We start from the raw sequence: 19,550 nt of genomic DNA, 5'->3' as shown, positions 1-19,550 counted from the left end.
GATCCAAAAAACGGGTACTAATTTAGGACCCATATTTAATCCATGAGTCAACGTTCACCTGTGAGGGAGAAAAAAACCACCACAAGATCTCAGCAAAACAATGCTTCCAATATTCAAGATACTTTAATGCCAAGCCTTAACTAAGCACTAGTTCAGTTTCACTCGATTGCCACCCAACTTTGTCTACCTCATTTATTTTCTAAATGCTCCTATAAACGTCTTCCATTTCTCATTTACTTTCTAATTGTTCTTATAACGCCTTCCATTTCATCCATGTAAAAAAATCCATCTTCTGCTATTCTATCTCTAATGACAAAGGTGACTCTTTCTCTATATATCTTTCTCCATCGCTCTATCCTTCTCTCTCTCTCCCATCATCCATGCCTTCAGATCAAAACCATTCCTTAGATGAGTTCCAATGGGTCATTCGCATCCGTCGAGTCCTCGAGGAGGAGTTCGAAGATGATGATGATGATGATCATCCCATCACCATCACCACTGTACCAAAACCATTACTTTGTAGTAAGCCAGAAGCCTACACCCCTCAATACATTGCAATAGGCCCTTACCACCACCGCCGTGAAGAACTCCATGACATGGAGAGATACAAGCTCTCTGCAGCCAAAAGAACACAAAACCAGCTTTCCAACCTCAAGTTCCAAAACCTTGTCGACCTCATTGCCAAGCTTGAGCATCGAATTCGAGCTAATTATTACAGGTAGATATTTACCTTTTAATCCAAAAATTAATTATAAACTAATTCCTTTTTCTGTTTCACTTCTCATAGATAAATGTCATTTAACTCAATTATGTTATGCATGCTTTGCTTTAAAAGCAGCAGGAGCAGAGATGTGTCCTGCAGACTTGGCTAGAATAGACTATTTCAATTTGACATTGGATTTGGCTCCCTAAAAATAATGAGCTAGATTTGTCCAAAACTTAGACTAGAAACCGGCTTCATATGGACATAGCTTGAGCTAGGCTTCGATCGACCTCGCAATGGTTGCAAATTAACCAGTTGTTCATGAACAACTCAAGATCAACTTGATAACAAGTTTGTTCATGAAAGAAGCCAAGCTCAAGCCCCACCCAAAGGTTTGATTCATGATTAAGCCAAGGCTCAAAATTTTATGCTTGCAAAAAAGAAACAAAAGCTCGGGATCGATAGGCATTGATAATAGACTCATTCAAGCTTAATAAGTAGGAAAAGAACTATTCTTAAATAACTGCAATTAGGCTCAAAGTTCTGTTTAACTCGACCAGTTTGTAGCCCAAGGCTTGATCCACCTGCACCATAAATGCACAATAAATCAAAAATAGCTATAAATTTAGTCTGTTCTATATGACCAAATAGATTTAAGGGACATAAATAGATGTTTAAAAGAAACAGCTAGCCAGTATTAGAAACTATGTACATTAACTATTGAGGAATTAACCAAAAGATATGTGACTCAGATTTTGAAACAAGAGGTGGTAACTCCTTCAATGCTCATGCACACTTTCATCACTCACAGGTACCTCAACTATAATGGGGAGACACTGGCGTGGATGATGGCGATCGATGCCTCGTTCCTGCTTGAATTTCTCCAAATTTATTCTGTCAATGAAGGCAACACCTTGCAAAGATTTTCTTCTGCAACGCCTCGTTTGATAGACTCTATTAGGAGGACATCGACGCGTAACATGCTACTTCGTGACATCATAATGCTAGAGAACCAAATCCCACTTTTTCTGTTGGAAGCAATCTTAGAAGTGCAGTGCTCATCATCTAAAATTGCCCATGAATTACTACACTCTATGTTGGTTGGATTCTTAAAGGATTTGTCTCCTTTGAAGATGATAGAGAGCTCCTCATGCATCAGTATCATTGAATACTCTCACTTACTAGAGTTCGTCTACTACAACTTAGTCCCCAAGATTGAAGAACAAATTGAAACCAGTGAAGAAACTGATCATGATGAGAAATCACATGAGAGTGCTAGTTGCATCAAATGGCTTGCTGGTGCAACTAGAGATTTCATCTCTAGCAGAGCTAGAGCCTTTGTCTTCGCAATTATCATGTTCTTAGTGAAGCTCCCTTGGAGAATTGTATCGAGTCTGCCAATCCTCTCGATCCTAATGCAGCCCGTCGAGCACCTCCTCTCCTTTGAAATGAATCAAAACTCCGAACCAAACAATGAATGTCCAAATCATGGTAACACTACACCATTGCTCGAAGAGATTGTGATCCCTTCAGTGACAGAACTCAGGAATGCAGGCATAAAGTTCAGTCCCACTAATGGAAATCTATCAACAATTGATTTTAACACAAGGACTGCAACATTTCGTCTACCGGTGATTACTCTTGACGACAATTCTGAAGTTGTTTTGAGGAATTTAGTAGCATACGAGGCTTCAGTTGGATCGAGATCTTTGGCTTTGTCGCGATATGTTGAGCTAATGAATGGAATCATAGACACCATAGAGGATGCAAAGCTGTTAAGAGAAGGAGGAATTGTATTAAACCGTTTGAAGAGCGATCAAGAGGTTGCCGAGCTTTGGAATGGGATGACAAGATCGATCAGGCTAACAAGGGTTCGGACTTTAGACAAAGTTATTGAAGATGTGAACAATTATTATTGCAGCAGGTGGAGGGTGAAGATAAGGAGGTTTTTGAAGAGATATATAGTTGATTCATGGGAATGCCTTGTTTTCTTAGCTATTATTTCATTCTTCTTGGTTATGTGTTTGCAGGCCTTTTGTGTGACCTATGGTTGTGCTCCATGGTTCCATGGTAAATGAGCTAGGCTATGAATTAGCAACATACATGCTTTGAAGCAAAAAGTTGGAGCACAGAGAAGGAAAGAAGGTACCAACAACTAAGACTGCCCAAGTTATATCAAAGTCTTGGTGAGATCTAATAAGTGGGGATTCCAAGGATTCCAATTTCCAAGCCTAAGCCCATACATATTCAGCAACTGATAAAAGGAAAGAGGAATTTGCTGTGTATAAAACTCTTGGACTAATTTAAAGGAGTAATACATAAAACTTTGGCATTGGTGGCCAGTGTACAACTTCAGCCATTTTTAAGCTTCCTTATATTCCTGGCCATTGTATCTAGAATTGGTGATTTATACCCCTCCACTCATTTCTCTATCATGATAGAGTTTTTCATCACTGTTTACGCATTTGGAAAGGTCATATTTCCCCCTCATCTCATAAGCATGGCAACTCTCTTGATGTCAATCATGATTTAGAATAGTGGGTCACTTATAATGATTTTGACTATATAATGTGTTGATGTTCCGACAGTTTGATGCATTTTTATTTAGAAGCGGGGGATGGCGTTCAATTGTTTAGATATTATTTATGAATATCAATTATTTAGATTTTTATTTTATAACCACGATTATTTAAATTTAACACCAGGTTTAAAATTATCTCTTTACTAGTATATTATAATTTTTATATATACATATGTACACATAAACGTGTATATGTACATGTGTGTGTGTAACGCACTTGAGTGCAGTTAGCCCCACATGCTTCCCAGTAGGAATCAATGATGTATATTTTACAATAAAAATAAATATGATTGATTGTGATTTATAGCATACAAAATGCCCGGAGACCAAAATTCATTTATTTTAGAGGATACTTTAAAATGTATAAAAATTAAATTTTAGTTGATTTGGACGTTTTTAGATTATAGATCAAATGAAAACATGTTATCATACTATTAAAATTATTTACTTCTCATCGTTCAATGTATGGGTAAAGGATCTTGAACGTATATGATTTTTTGTTTCTAAAGTTTTATAGATTTGTGTATTACAGCAGAATAGTTATATACTTTTATGAAATGATAATCCAAATAGGTTTTCATAAAAGGTGCGCTCAAGTTTATGCCAGAGAATTTATAAAGGATAAAGAATATATAAATAAGTTATAGAAATCATTCTAACCGGATCAAGATGCATAAGCTAATGTTTCAATAAGACTAATATTCTTAAAATGATGGACCCCACCTATCATTGTCATTGCCACTACTAAACAAAGGCCATCATTTGCATAGTCCACTCTAGGTTGAGTTATAAGATATTAGCTATGATAATAGACGATATACTAGAAAACAAAAAAAAAAACATAGTGATGCTTTTTACTCAAATCATTGTTAATTAGATAAAAAATAATTTTATAACTTGCATATTTTGTATGTTTAATTTTTTATTTAGATCAATGCAAATTTATTTTATGGAATAAAAACTCTCGGAATTGGCCAGGAATAATGCTAATATAAAGTTTGAATATTAGATATGGTAAAGAAATGAAAGAGTTCATATATTGCTCCACTTTGGGCCCACAATTCAAGTATGGAAGAGAAAATAAAAACAAAAGAAATATAGAGATAAAGCTTGCACCTTAATTATGCTATAAAAGAAGGTGAAAAATATATGCTCCCTACCATAAATCCTGCTTTCTTTCTATCTTAGAAATTTCTATTTCATTGCACCTCTTAGTAGGCTTAAACATATTTTTGATAAAATCAAAATTAAAATAAAAAAGAATCTCAATGAATAATAGAGCTCTGTGACGTGCTAAATATGTATCTTTTTTTCTCTTATATATGGTATTTTTTTCCTCCATCTCAAAAATTCCCTATGAATCCTATCTCTCTTTTTCTCATATATGCTCCTACTAGGCTCTAGCTCCTATCTCCTTTTTTTTTTTTTCTCTTCTTTATTTGTATGCATATACAAAATATTACACTTGATTTAGGTTGGCAAACTTCTTCTTCCACTCTTAGTTCCTATTTTAATGATCATTACTATAAAACCAAAAATAAAAAGATCAAATCTTATATTACTCAAAAATAAAAATAGTCCAAGTTAAAGCAACTGTCCAACCATGCATCATGTGATTTTTTTTTTTTATAGTAGGTAAATAAACCCATCATACCATATCCACACACAAATTTTCCTTCCCATCTTCCTCTAATCACAGGCACAACTATGTTGTGATTTCACAACCCCTCATTCTTCCCCTCTCAATTCATATTTTAACAACCATTATTTTAAACCCAAGCAATGAACTTTGGAAGTATCACTTCTCTTAACAAAGATTTGTGTGCGTGACTCTCAAAGCACCTTGCAAAAGGTAATTAGCCTGCCTTCCTACTTGCTAGTTGCAACCGAGGAATGTCCAGGCTACCAACTTCCTACATGATCATTTTCCGAATCTTTCATAAATTCTCACCGCAGAACTCGACCGTTGGTGCATTGCATCCACAAGTCCTATGTCCCTACGGCTCTAGCCTTTCAAATTTCAAATTTTCAAACTGGGTTAAAAAAAGGAGGACGCTTCCCCAGCTTTTTTTTTTTCTCCATTACGTCCCCAATTCCCAGGCGCACAAAAGCCTCGAACTTGGAGCGTCGCGTCTTAAAATCCGCTCACAAGAAGACGAGAAACCGGCGAAGTCGAGAGCAAACAAAGAACCTATCGGTTTTCCAAGGTTTTATAAGGGTTTTAGAAGCTCGAGACCTCAGTGAGGTTTTTGCTTCTCAGGAAGAACAAGGTTGCGGTCTTGTCTTCCGTCTTGGCTCGATCAAAAGCTCGATTTCCAATAGAAAAATCGTAGCCTTGCTCGACAAGATTTCTTGTTGTATCTTGTTCTATTGTTTTGGAGCTTGGAAGTCGAATTTATAATGATCAGGTAGTCATTTCTTTCCATTTTAAGCATTTAAGCCCTCGATATAGGTTCAAGTTTGAAATTTTAGCCCTTTGGGAAGCTAAATGGCTTCGCCTCTCTGCTGTTTTTCTTCACTTCATGAGCCTCTCTTCTGTCTTCTGTCTTGGCTTGATAAGAGATCGCGATTTCCGGTAGAAAAAATCACAGCTTTGCTTGATTTGTTTAGAGTTTTGGGGATTTGAAGGGATTCATTGTGCTATCTTGTTCAAGTGGTTTTTTTATTTATTATTATCTTGGAGCTTGGGACTGGAAAGATAAGGCAGTTATTATCTTTCCTTTATGTCATTTTAAGCATTTAAGCGCTCGATATGAGTTAAATTTCGAAATGTTAGGCCTTTTGGAAACAAAAGGTTGCACCTTTCTGGTGTTTTCCTTCATCTCTTTAGCTTCTGGTCTGTCTTCCATTTTGTCTTAATCAGTAAACGTGATTTCCGTTGGAAAATTTGTAGCTTTGCTCGAACGTTTCAGAGGCTTCTGGGGCTTTGAAAGGATTCCTGTGTTCTGTCTTGTTCATGTTTTTTGGAGCTTGGATCGGAACTTCCACAGAAGATAAGCCAGTTACCTCTTTTGAATGACTTTGAACATTTAATAGGGTCTAAGCCCTAGCTCTGGGTTAAGTTTTAAAATTTTAGGCTTTTAGGAAGCCAAAAGCTTGCAGTTTATGGTGTTTTCCTTCACTTATTTGGTAGCCTTTTGGTATGGAATGTGAGGAAAAGGTCCAAATTTTCGTTTTCAAGGATGAAATTTTGAATCATTCATGACTTCAATGTGCTTGTGTTTTAAGCCATGCTCTCATTTGTAACTAGCTATAACCCAATGATTTGGATTTGGATCTCAAGACTTCAAAATGTCCAGGTTGTAATCTTAAATGTACTTTGTTATTAGACTGAAACAAGAACACTGATGTCATTTATATCTTGCAGTTTGGAGAACAATAGTTGAGTTATCTGAGCAATGCAAATGCTTTGCCGTGCTGCTGTCTACCATTTATTTTATGCACAGTTCATTAGATGCAGAGAAAGAAGCCCTATCATCTTTCAGGGATTTGCAGTTTAAAGGCCATTCCTCATAGCACTTAAGAGCTCCAAAGCTTGGTCTTCTTTCATTTTCCATTCAGGAATTGTTCTTTTTTAGTGATCTTTTAGAAACAAGGTAATATTCTTATGTTTCTACTTGTCTTGATATTAATATGGCATAGTAATGGACTTAGAGATTAGTTATTTGGCTATCGAAATAAAGTTAACATTCATGGATCATCTATTCATGGGTCACTCTCCCTTAAATTTGCGGAAATCTATATGCACTGGGTACACATTTGAATGATTTTTATTTTTATAAAACGCCGCCTACCACTCAAATCATTTGGTCATTTGTCGTTTGAAGTTTAGGATGGTGGCATGAAGACATTGGGACCAAAATGAGAGAATACATTTTATCTGATAAGAGAACCAAGCCGTGCAAGTGTTCTGAGCATACTCACACTGTGAAGATTCATGGGAAAAACAATGGAAATCCTTTGAAGCCCAAGTCCACTTCCTTATGGGGATCCCAAATTGTGAAAGGCTTCACGAGTGATAAGAAAACCAAACAGCAGACATCAGTTCCTAATAAGAAGCCACCACTTGCTTGCCCAGAAATCTCGAATCAAAGAAATCAATTACCATATCATTCTCGTGCTAAACGATCTTTTATTGGTGATTTTCCATGCTCAGCCAATGCTGCTCAAGTTCATCCCCATGTGTATGATTGCCATCGTATTAAGTCCCCTGCATCTCATGATCTATTTCTTGAGCTAGATCACCTCAGAGAACAGCTAAGAGAGTCTAAGGAGAGAGAATCAATACTACAGTCTGAGCTACTACATTATAAGGAAAGCCCAATAGTTTTGGAGTTTGAAAAGGAACTTGATATCAAGAGGAATGAAATTGAAAATCTTACCAGCAGGGTCAGTTCACTAGAAGCTGAAAGAACAAACCTTTTGGAGCAAGTGGCCTCTTTATCCTCTACAATAGAACAACATGAAGAAAATTCAAGTTCTAAAGGGAGTTTGAACTCAGTATCTGATCTAACTGAAGAAAGAAAGACATCTTATTCAAGTTTAGAGATTGAAGTTCTTGAACTACGTCGTCTGAACAAGGAGCTCCAGCTTCAAAAGAGAAATCTAGCATTTAGGCTTTCTTCAGCTGAATCACAACTTGCGTCTCTTGCAAAAGTTACAGAGGTATTGCTTCTATTACAGTCTTCATCTTATAGTCATTACGGATGTGGTTTCTTTTACTGAATTGATTTTGTTGCCATCATTATTTTTTTTTTTACAGAGTGACATAGTGGCAAAGGTTCAGGCTGAGGCATCAGTGTTACGGCACACAAATGAAAATCTAACCAAACAAGTTGAAGGTCTGCAAATGAGTAGGCTGACTGAGGTTGAGGAACTTGCTTACCTCCGATGGGTGAACTCATGCTTACGCCGTGAACTAGGTAACTCAGACAAAGCATCAAGGGAGATTGTAGGTTTAGATGATGACTTTAGTTATCAGAACTTGGTGAGAAATGTTGATCATCAAAACTTATCATATTGTCAGAGCACATCTGTTGCCAATGAAATACACAGCTTGAAGAACGATGGTCTTGTGAAAAAACTAATGAACTGGCCTCAAAGTGAAGGAGATTGCCGAAATTTAGAATGTCAAGGTATCCTAGATAAAGACTGGATAGAAGCCCAAGAAGGTAGAAGCCCTCGGAGAAGACATTCTATCAGTGGACCAAGGGGATGCGTAGAAGAGCTGGCCATTAACAAGAGGAGGCAATCTGATGGTTTTATTTATCCTAAAGAATTGGAAAATGAAGAAGCAGCTGGTGGAGATAACCGTGCAATGAGGGACACCCACCAGCTAATTGTTCAGAAATATAATTTAGGTGGTATTCAAAGTCCAAGATTATGTATAAGCAAACCAGAGCCATCGAAGGTTGCAGCTTTGGATGTTGAGAAGCGGGCACTGCGAATTCCTAATCCTCCCCCAAGGCCTTCTACTTCTGTTTCTGGTGTAGATAAGACAAATGGGTCAGTTCCAATTCCACCACCTCCACCACCGCCCCCACCTCCTCCACCCAAGTTCTCGAAGAGAGGCACAGGGGTGATGCAGAGAGCACCTCAGGTGGCTGAGTTATACCATTCACTTATGAAGAGAGACTCACGAAAAGATTCTATTACTGGTGGCGTTTGTGATGTTCCCAATGTCGCAGATGTTCGTAGTAGCATGATTGGTGAAATTGAGAACCGTTCTTCGCATTTGCTAGCTGTAAGAAACTCTATTTAAGTATTCTGTTCCTGGTCTAACCATTTAGTTTCTTCTAAAGTTACATATTGAGTTTCCAAGTGTTGTGTTTAGATAAAGGCAGATGTTGAGACTCAAGGTGAATTTGTGAAATCTCTAATAAAGGAGGTGAATGATGCTGCCTATCGTGACATTGACGATGTAGTTGCATTTGTAAAGTGGCTTGATGATGAACTCGGCTTCCTTGTAAGTACACTTAAGAAAGTTTATTTTCTAATCTGGCGGTTGCAACAATCTTCTTAAGTACCTGGAATGCTTTTTATTTCCATGAAGGTGGATGAGAGAGCAGTGTTAAAGCACTTTGATTGGCCAGAGAAGAAAGCTGACACTCTACGAGAAGCAGCATTCGGATACCGTGATCTTAAGAAATTAGAATCCGAAGTTTCAAATTATAAGGATGACCCTCGTCTTCCTTGTGATGTAGCACTAAAGAAAATGGCCGTGCTATCTGAAAAGTAAGGCCTTTAACTATCAGTCTACACATTTTAGTTGGACCATTCTATATATAATTCAGAATGTATGTGCATTTATGTTAAACTCAACACTAACTGTTATTTGTTTCCATATGAAACAACATGACTCCTGCCGTTCTAATATTAGAATGGAGAGAACTGTTTATAACCTTCTTCGCACAAGAGATGTGATGGTGCGCCACTGCAAGGGCTTCCAAATTCCAACAGACTGGATGCTCGATAGTGGCATCATGAGCAAGGCATGTATAGTCAAACCTTAATACTTAATTTAATTCAATTTTTGCTACAATATGCTCAAACCCTTATGAATTCTGTTTTATTTTTACAAATTATTGCAAGTAATGCCTAATTATTTTTACAGAAGCCAATCCATCAAAAGGCAATTGGGGAATATCTTGTTAAACAATAAATTTACAAATTCAAATTGCAGTTGCAGCAGTGCAATAAAAATCTTGCTAAATTATTTCAGCACTTTTATCACAACTTTATTTTTTTTTCAAAACTAATGTTGATAATTGATGTATACTATCAGAACTAGAAGATCTTTGGTTTTGAGGGCCCTGTAATCTACTCAAATATTCGGAGTTCTAAATTTTGCTATGCTTCTTAGGAAAATTTTTCTTACAATATATGTGGATAAGATGGAGTAAGAACCATTGCCTGATTTATTTTCCGTATTTCTTGCAAGGTAATGTAGGGGAATGATAGACATGGTCCATGTTTGTGGATTCAACCATGGTGGCGTCCACATTTTGTTTGCTAATATTGACAAACTATAAACTTAAGCTTCTGATAGGCATACATAAGGTAAAGGGCAAATTTCTTATAGGGTTTAATAATTATCTATAGACATGTTTGCCATCCAATCAGATTAACTAAGCGATCCATTGTGATTCTTTCATGATTATTTGAATTTATATATAAGGTAACTTTTTTAAACTATCAAAACTGACTTGGTGGGTAACCATGAGGAGATAACATCTGGAACATATTGGCCTATTCAAATCCTCTGCTGCTGAATGTTTCTTATCTATTCGTAGATTCTGTGATGACTATTTTGTCATTATTTTGGAAGTTGCATGCTTAATTACATAAAATTGTTGGAATTGAGTTGATGTGACAATACAGGGTATTAACTTCCTGAAAGTATTGCCCTCTTCATTAATAGTGCTCCTGTTTTTTTTTGTTTTTCTCCTACAGTTCTGAGATGAATAATTTGCAGCTGTTTTAGAAATCATAGTGTAATTAAATGAAACTCTTCAAGTTTGATTCGATATATTGACTTCTTGAAAATATTGTTCTCTTTCATTTATAATGCTCTAAAATATTTTTTTCTTTTCCTCCCATTCTATGATGAATACTTTACTGCTGTTTTTGAAATCATGTAGTTTAATTAGATGGAACTATAAGTTGGACTTGATATGTCAATATGAGAAGGTAGCTTTTTATAGTTATGGTTTTATTCATTATTTGTGCTATTTAATGTTCATTATTTTTTCATCCAGTCTGGAATTAAAAGAGTTAGGTGCATAATTTCTGATTTCATTTGGCTATTATAGCTGATATATAAGCACCTAACCATATCTTTCCAAATGAAGAAGGCCTTAATTGTCATTCAGTATCGTTACTCACCTAACACAATAATAATTTCTTGTTATGTATCTAAATTCTTGTGCCTTGATCTTTTGTATGGATCATTTCCTTCCTCTTAATGGATCACCAAGCATAACATGGTTTCAGTATTTCACTTTGCTCTTTCCTGATCTTGATGGGCAACACTCCTAGTAGTAAAGTTAGAACAGAGCCTTTGCATTCTTCAATGAAGCAAAAAGACTTAATGCTGTTCAACATGAAGAGTCTAATCGGGACTCTGCATAACAACAGTACAATAGATTTTCCAACTCTAAATGGATAAATTTTTCACAAGCTAAATGTCTCATCTTTTGGTTTATGTTCAACAAACTTTTGGGTTTATTTATAACTCTGCTACAAGTTTAGGAGGCAAGATTTTTCCACTAATGTAAACACTAATTATCCAAAACAGAACGACCCTATTCTTTTTTTCTTTATAGTTATTTAAAAGGGTGAATAAATGTTTTGGAGAAGATATGACATACAGATACTTTTTCAATTACTTAAACTTAAGAAAAGTGTTGTTGTTTTTGCTTTTGGTGTTTGAAGTGCTTCAAAACAACACCACAAAATCCTAATTTTAATTGGTTTTTTTTTTAAAACTTATATTACTGGTCGTTTTCTAATGAAACTACCATACTGAAACTCATTTACTTTGGATCAAACAAAACCGAGATTAAAACCTTGTTCACAATTGATGATCCCCATAAATAAAACCATGAATGCTGAATCATGCAGTGAAGGTTTTAGAACATGCGCGCCTAACAATTTCTGCTGTCACTTTATGAGCACCATTGTTCTCTATGGTCTCAGCAAGTATTTTTATGGCAGGATGTAGTGATGTGGTTTGGTACTCATAAGTTTTTGTCCCACTAATATAACTATATGCCCCAGAAAATTCCATTGGTTAACAAATTTGGTCATTGGAAAATGAAAACCACAAATATTTGAAATCACAGAACTACATATATCCAGATTGTAAAAGAATATGCTCTTTTACTTCTTTGGCAGTCTCTTGGACCATTAGTCATATATTATATGCTCATACTTTGTCCCATACAAACGTATTTTTCTACATGGTTGATACAATCACAGTCCTTATTGTCCCTATATCTGAAGCTATTGAAGAACACTATTTAGTATCTCGTAAAATAGAACCCACATACACAGTGCAAACCCTAACATATATATTTAGTTTGTAGCTAGGATTTGTAAAACACATAAGAAGACCAAAAGCAGAGATGGAGGTTTCGAGCTCTTCATTGAAATTATGCTGCATAGTTCTTGTCAGTTCTAATCATGTTCTATCTTCTATGCTGATATTGCCATCTGACAGTTGTTGTTAAATGAGCAAATCTAACATTAGACATGGATATTTAGATAACATCAACGCTAATATCCTTTAATCATTAAATTTACAAAGATTTGTATGAGCAACATTTGTTCAAACCCTTTGTATTAGTCCAAAGGGTCGTGTCCTCAGAACTGACAAGATAATATTTAATATCAATCTATTTGCTTCCATCTGAGTTCTTTAATTGGTTGCCTGCAGATAAAATTTGCATCAGTTAAGTTGGCCAAGAAGTACATGAAGAGAGTAGCAATGGAGCTTCAAGCTAAGGGAGCAGCAGATAAAGATCCTGCTGTGGACTACATGCTACTTCAGGGAGTGAGATTTGCTTTTAGAATTCATCAGGTAAGTAATGAAAACAGAAACAACTGGAATAACCAAAATTACTACGTGAACTAGACGCTTCAGCTAGTTTGGACAAACATGATTCTTACTAAAGTTTAGCTCCAGTGATCTAGTGAAACTAATTAAAAGGAAGTGACTATGTTCTTATTTTATTCCCTGCAACATTTCAAACATGCCAAGGTCATCTATCAGAAAGATTTTAATTCATGGTTAAGTGGTTTTTTACTTGAAATGTTTGAACTGAAGGTGTCTGGATGCTATAAATATTATCTAAAGATAGTAAATTATGGCGGAGCTCTGGTAACTGATGTTTACCCAAGATAATTGAAATCACCTGCACTATCTGATAATTACTGAAGCGACAGGTGATTTGGGTTTCTCATTCTTAAACGTTTCAACCTTTGCCTGTCTCCTCCCCCACCCCCCCTCATGCACTTGCACACGCGCAAGGCTCGCTCCTTTCTACTCCCACTCCTGTCCTCAGTCTTTACCTTGCCATGCCATCCTAAGCTTGTCTGAAGGTTAGGCTTGCACTGTGTTATAAGAAGCATTCATTCCACTAGTGAAAGAATTAATGTTATTGTGTTCTGTTAGGTTTTGTTGGATAGGAAGTAAGTTTAGAATCAAGAAATTTGTTCCATTACAAATGAATTGCTTACCTAAATATAATCTCAACTAATCTGACCTTGTTATGAATTGAAATGTTGAGGTTCACTTGTGAATATCGATCGTGTAATTATCATGCAAAATTTGGGCCCGACACGAAAAAAAAACTGAATCAAATTATAAGAATAAGACCATTGTTTAATGGGAATAACTATCCTAATTACTGGCGATAAGTGTAAATGTGATAAATTTTTATGCATAGGTGATATGGCTTATCAATCAATAAAAAGTTGAGTCTGTCGTTAGATCTTTATATAATTCCACTAATGTCCAAATAGCATATGTTGTCTTTGTTATGCTTTCCCAGTTAGCATTCATCCAAACATGATTTTTTTGGTGCACTCGGGATCTGCCAATAAACTTTTTTGATTCTACTCTGCAGTTTGCTGGAGGATTTGACGAGGAGACTATGTATGCCTTTGAGGAGCTGCGGAACCTTGCACATGTCAGAAATAAGGCATAGAGCAAAGAAGGAATTGGAAAAAGTATATAATTATTGGCTTACCTTCTCAGTAAGCATCACATAGAATCAAATATATTGCAGCATTACAGAGTTCTTCTTTGTATGTTTGTGGTGTGGAGTTCCAAAGGTTGTTTGTGTAAATCGTTTGTTGTTGCTGTCCTCCAAAGGAAGAATCTTACTGCCCTTGGTGCATTTGGCTGATATATGAGACTTCATGGAACTCCAAGTTGAACATTTTGTGTGGCTATCATAAATACTTCTGTATGGAATTCTGAGTTATACTATGCCATAATTTGCCAAGGCTCCATAGATGGGATGCCACCTTAACAAGGGATTGACCTGTCCCTGGGTTGATCGGGCCAGGCCGGAGGTCGGGTTCGGGCTGAAAGATTCTAGGGCAGAAGTTGGGCTAGTCTGAGCTGATTGAAGCATGTAATCTCTTTGTTATTAAACTTAGACTTAGGTTTAGCTGATGGTACCCATCCTGCAGTCAGCTTGAAAAGAAGGTTCCTCCTAATTCAACCTTATCGATGCACATTCTAGGTGAAAAAGACATCAAATTAAAGCTATACTAATGAAATTGATGATGACTATGCTTTACATAACTCTTGATCTAGACTATCATGTATCTCAGTTGCTTTGATGGTTGAAATGCTTGTTCCAAAACCGTGTCTTAGTCCAAAGCAGCTGATGATCACCTTTTTTCTCGTGAAATCGTGCGACGGTGTGGTAGCTGGCATGGAAAAGCAATTGATAGAGATAGGTCATCCTTGGAACCAAAGCAATTGATAGAGATATGTCACCCATGGAACCATATTTTTTTTGGAAGACCGAAATCAGCTATATAGCTTAATTTAGTTTTCTTGCGATTTTTTTTTTTTTTGTTTTCTTTGACTTCAAAGGTAGCCAGATCTCTCTAGCTTTGTAAGGGACCTATAACTTACAAATTCCTTCTTTCATTGAAAGAAATAATAAAGCTTCTCTTTGTATATAGTGAATTTTGTGTGACTGTAGTAGATTCTGAGGAATGGTAAAGAAGTTAGTTGGTGGAGTATATTAATTAGTTCTCTCTTCTAGTTATTTATTAGTAGCACCAAGATCCTTTAGCTTTCGGATTTTAAATCAATAATTACATTCAAAATTCTAGGCTTTGTTTTATTTTAACTACCTATACTTGCTTAGTCTTTCGTTCGATAATTGTGAAGCTTGTAGTCTGGGTCATGAAGGAAGACACCGTTCAGTTAGTCGATGATTCAATTTGCGAGATTGGTGGTGTAGAGGTAGCGAAGATCCAAATGTTTGACCGATCAATGCATATTATAAATATGCAGAGGTAGCAGAAATCTAACTTCTACACCAATGTTAAGTATAGCAAGGTGGAGATGTTGAGATGGTGCAATTGCAGGTAGATAGCCATCTAAGACCACTTTTACCCTAGTGAGAGATGCAATTTCCTCGGCCACGGTGATCAGCTGGATCCGTAGGGGCCCGAGCAGTCATGGTGGTGCCCATCCCTTACTTTGTGACATTTGGATGATGGCGAAGGAGGGTGTTACATTACAGGCTATGCATGTGTATCGTGAGGCTAATGGCGCGGCCGACTGGGTGGCAGCGTATGTAGCGTGCCACTCGGAAGGTACCTTATGGGCTGAGAAGAGAGAGATGCCCGGAGCACTTCGGAATTTTTTGTATTCTGACTCTATAGGGTGTATTCGTATCCGCTGTGTATGAATCGCCCGCTTTAGCAAAAAAAAAAAAAAAAAAAAAAGAGATGCAATTTCCTCCAGGATTTCCGGGAACAATGGAGTGTTCAGATCAGAGGATGAGCCGGAGCTAACTCAAATTTGGTGTTGGATTTGGGCACTGGCTTTCCAGGCTTTCCAACCGTTGCAGAGGACCTCTTTTCCAGCTCCTACTTGCTCTGTGTCCACCTCTTCATCATTTGGGTTCTCATTTTCTCAGTAAAGCTTTGATGGGCCCCTGATGGGAATCCCATCTTTTTTTTTCTCTCTCTCTTTTGAAACACGTACATTCAACTTTTTGGTACGACAACAAGAAGGATTTTAGTATCTGGACGGTTCTCTGATTTAACCCTTTTTTTTTTTTGTAGTGCGGTATCAAAGTAAAACTAGAGCTTCAGATTGAATTGAAAGAGTGCTGAGTGATGGCTACGATGACAACAACAAGATTTTGAGTATCTAGATAGTTCTCTAATTTTTGCATGGCCTGTGACTACGGATCAAACTAAAAACATAAATCAATCTTGGCAATTAGTCAGTATAGTTAATTTCTATCAGAATTCATACAGGCGTGTGTTTAGTTCTACGTCAACCGGGCAACGCAAACAATATTTTTCGGCTGGCTTTTTTTTTTTTTAGTTGTTACAATTCCATGCAGTGTTAATATAACCTTATGAAGCAAAGCCGGAGGACCAGTTTCTGATCTCCAGCTAGTTTCTCCTACGTTAGGTCTTTGGAATCCATGCATGCTTCCTCTGTTAGATGGGCATCTGTTCTTCCCCTCTCCGTTATTCTTCCGTTTGTTTTCTCTGTCAAGAGGACTGGCATGACTCCATCATTCCGTCAGAAGGGCTGAGGACTGACATGCATGGGCCATGGTGGCTCGATGAAGATTGGAAGGATGGCTACTGGGAAGAAAGATATCAAACCCCCTACCAACCTCCAATCGGAGAACAAACACTATAAAGACTCCGACGTGCAAGGATACATTGGGATGGAAACAAATACATGGGTTGAAGGGAACAAGACATGCAAATCTAAAGGGAAGTCCAACGACCCACAAAGAGACAATGGCTGCCGAGACCCCACGTCTCAGGCTAAGATCAACTTTAAGTACGTAGTCACTGCGGTCCCTCTTCCAAGATCGAGTTTATTGACGGTACGTGCTCGTTGGGTCTGACACGGTTACTCGAAGCATCTCAAAAGTCTCATAATAAGAATAACTTCATTCTAATTATAATTAAGCTTCCTCGAAGCATCACTCCATCATCTACATGATAATAAGCTTCCTCCTCATGTTGACCCATTTTTCTCCATAATTACAACAACTCAGAAACTCACTCAAAATAGCTAGTCGAAAGGTATTATTTGGGTTCCTTAATTCTATATAAGTACTCAAAATCTACCCAACAAATAACCGATGTGAGACTAAACACACGCCCGCACGGATCCGACATACTTCCGCCATACAAGCCCTAACGTTCTCGTCGGACTAAGAGTTCAAATCCATTCAAGTATAATCATAAACACCACGATCGGCCCGTGGTCAACTCCAATGGATCCATGCTGCAGTGTTCCCTAGTCCATACAAGTTATGAGCCAGATCTGCTCTGATACCATTTATAACAACCGAGGATCTCATCCAAAATAGCTAGCCGGAAGGTTTTATTTGGGTACCTTGATCCTATATAAGTACCCAAAATTTATCAAACGAATAACCGATATGAGACTAAACACACGTCCGCACGGATTCTGACAATAATTACCTCCAATATACTACAAACAAAGGAAAATAAAACCATGAGTAAACACAAGTAAACAAAACATTAAATAATAATTAGCAATAAATAGGATGTGGATAGTAATAAGATGGTTTGTGGAGGCATGGGTTATGGACTAGGAAATAACTTAATGATTTTTAACTCGTTTTGACTGGTTTCTGGCTAGATATACCAAGTTTAAACAATAAGGTAGAGTGCTAAATTTTAAAAAATGATACAAGAACTTTAGCAACATGCAAAGAATGTCCTTAGTGCCTAAAGCCTGTCAAGAACACTATAGTCGGCACCTCTATTTTCAACTTTATACACGCAGAGGAGCATTGGTCTTGTCATTGTTGTCCACTCTCTGACCTCTTCCTATATGCCTGCCACTTTAGGTTTCACGAGTGTTCCATTCAAATCCATACTATATATTGATCAAATAAAGCTCAGTCAAAAATTTTCAAGACTTGGGTTATCATACCCCTAGATTTTGTCATTATGACCTTCAAATCCAAAACCTGCTAACCGAGCAGATTTCTAACTATTTTATCCAATATATAGCAGCATGATCACTGCGATTGTTCGAATATGAGAAAAATAGTCTTGCATATTCTTGCTAAATTAAATGTTGATACTTCATTTTTTTAAGGTAATTGAAGTATTAAAGGATGGATTTGCACATAGCAAGAAAAAAAAATTGGCGCTTCAATTCCCAAACACTAGACCCAATTTGAAAATGTTTAAATCTTGAAACTCTAATGCTTCTTAATGAAAAAGATTGCTGCAGAGAAAAATCAAGCTCAAGATAAGTCCAAAATTATACATGACATTTACTGCCAATTGTGCAGGAATAAAAAATTGCTACATTGCTTTTGTTGCTCACAAAATAATGCAATACTATAGGATCAGCATGTATCAGTATAATTCAGGATTAAAAAAAATCTCAGAGTAGAAGATATACTGGTACTATTCATCCATGAAGCTATAGAAGCATAAGACCTGGAATAGGGTGTTATGCTAGACAAAACATAATTTGCAAAATGGAGATGAATCTTGAATAGATTATGCATAGTTCAAACATCTTATATTCGCTTTTGGGGCATAGGCTATTCCATGTTCATCTTGGAATAGCTTTATGCCCACTATTTATACCGATTTCACTTTTTAAGATGCTAACCCTGACTTAATTTTATATAATAAGTTATATCATGTAAATATTATAATGTGTTGATCAATATTACAATTACAATATAATTCATTGTCTATAGCACTACTAACAAATATTATTATACTTTTAGTACTACAAATAATAAAATATTATGATATTATATACTTTCACCAGCAGTTTTAGCTATTGCCAAACCTCCTTTTCCTTCGAGTGAGATTATCTAAATAATTTACTACGATTATATATTAATAATAATATATAATTAGATTATTCTTGCTATAATAAATTTTTCTATTACATAGTGTTTTATGTGCGATGATATTATATTTAATGTCTCAAATTAATTAAAACATGTTTTTGATATTAATATTATTGATTATACAAAATATATATAGTAAACTCTAATATCAATCATATATTACCATGTTAATATAAAAAATTTCTAAGTTACTATAAATTACCATTACGATTATGTTTAAAATATTATATTATAATAAAAGAATCACTACATGATTTGTTCTATTGTGTTCTATTCCTTGAAAACTATAACACAATATATCATATGGCTCTTAACTACTGATTTTATACTTAAGAAGTTAATGTTATCATATAAAATAGGGTTTTTTACATGGATACCCTTCTAAATATCGGATTTTACATGAATACCTTTCCAAAATTGATATTTACATATATACCCTTGTAAAACACTGTTATTATACACATACCCTTGTAAAACTCTGTTATTATACACATACCCCTAATATAACGGTTATTCTAACGGTATTAAGAAAAATCAAATGTATATTAATTAAAAATAAAATAAAATTTTAAAATTACACTATTATCCCTGTCTTCTTTCCGGATCATGATCTATTTGCATATCTACC

At 36.1% G+C, this 19,550-nt stretch overlaps 2 protein-coding genes across 3 annotated transcripts; both read left to right on the top strand.

The window, feature by feature from the left end:
* The first annotated feature begins 380 nt into the window (after positions 1–380).
* Positions 381–2,781, top strand: LOC103719632 (putative UPF0481 protein At3g02645). Its single transcript, XM_008808970.2, has 2 exons — positions 381–718; positions 1,515–2,781. The coding sequence occupies exons 1-2, from the start codon at positions 381–383 to the stop codon at positions 2,779–2,781; spliced, it is 1,605 nt and encodes a 534-aa protein (XP_008807192.2).
* A 2,579-nt stretch (positions 2,782–5,360) lies between these two features.
* LOC103719613 (protein CHUP1, chloroplastic-like) lies at positions 5,361–14,289 on the top strand. 2 transcript variants are annotated; one of them, XM_026809440.2, is made up of 9 exons: positions 5,361–5,692; positions 6,652–6,880; positions 7,112–7,949; positions 8,047–9,027; positions 9,118–9,249; positions 9,337–9,518; positions 9,664–9,775; positions 12,721–12,864; positions 13,913–14,289. In XM_026809440.2, exons 3-9 carry the CDS (start codon positions 7,146–7,148, stop codon positions 13,991–13,993), a joined length of 2,436 nt encoding a protein of 811 aa, XP_026665241.2. In that variant the 5' UTR covers positions 5,361–5,692; positions 6,652–6,880; positions 7,112–7,145; the 3' UTR covers positions 13,994–14,289. The 2 variants fall into 2 exon arrangements, with proteins under 2 accessions (XP_026665241.2, XP_038985697.1); XM_039129769.1 differs by having other exon boundaries at positions 7,117–7,949; positions 13,913–14,254.
* Positions 14,290–19,550: the final 5,261 nt, after the last annotated feature.

Source organism: Phoenix dactylifera, chromosome 9, assembly GCF_009389715.1.
Source record: "Phoenix dactylifera cultivar Barhee BC4 chromosome 9, palm_55x_up_171113_PBpolish2nd_filt_p, whole genome shotgun sequence".
Classification (NCBI taxonomy): Eukaryota; Viridiplantae; Streptophyta; class Magnoliopsida; order Arecales; family Arecaceae; genus Phoenix; species Phoenix dactylifera.
The sequence above is the reverse complement of the archived record's forward strand: the minus strand, read 5'-3'. Positions and strand labels throughout refer to the sequence as shown.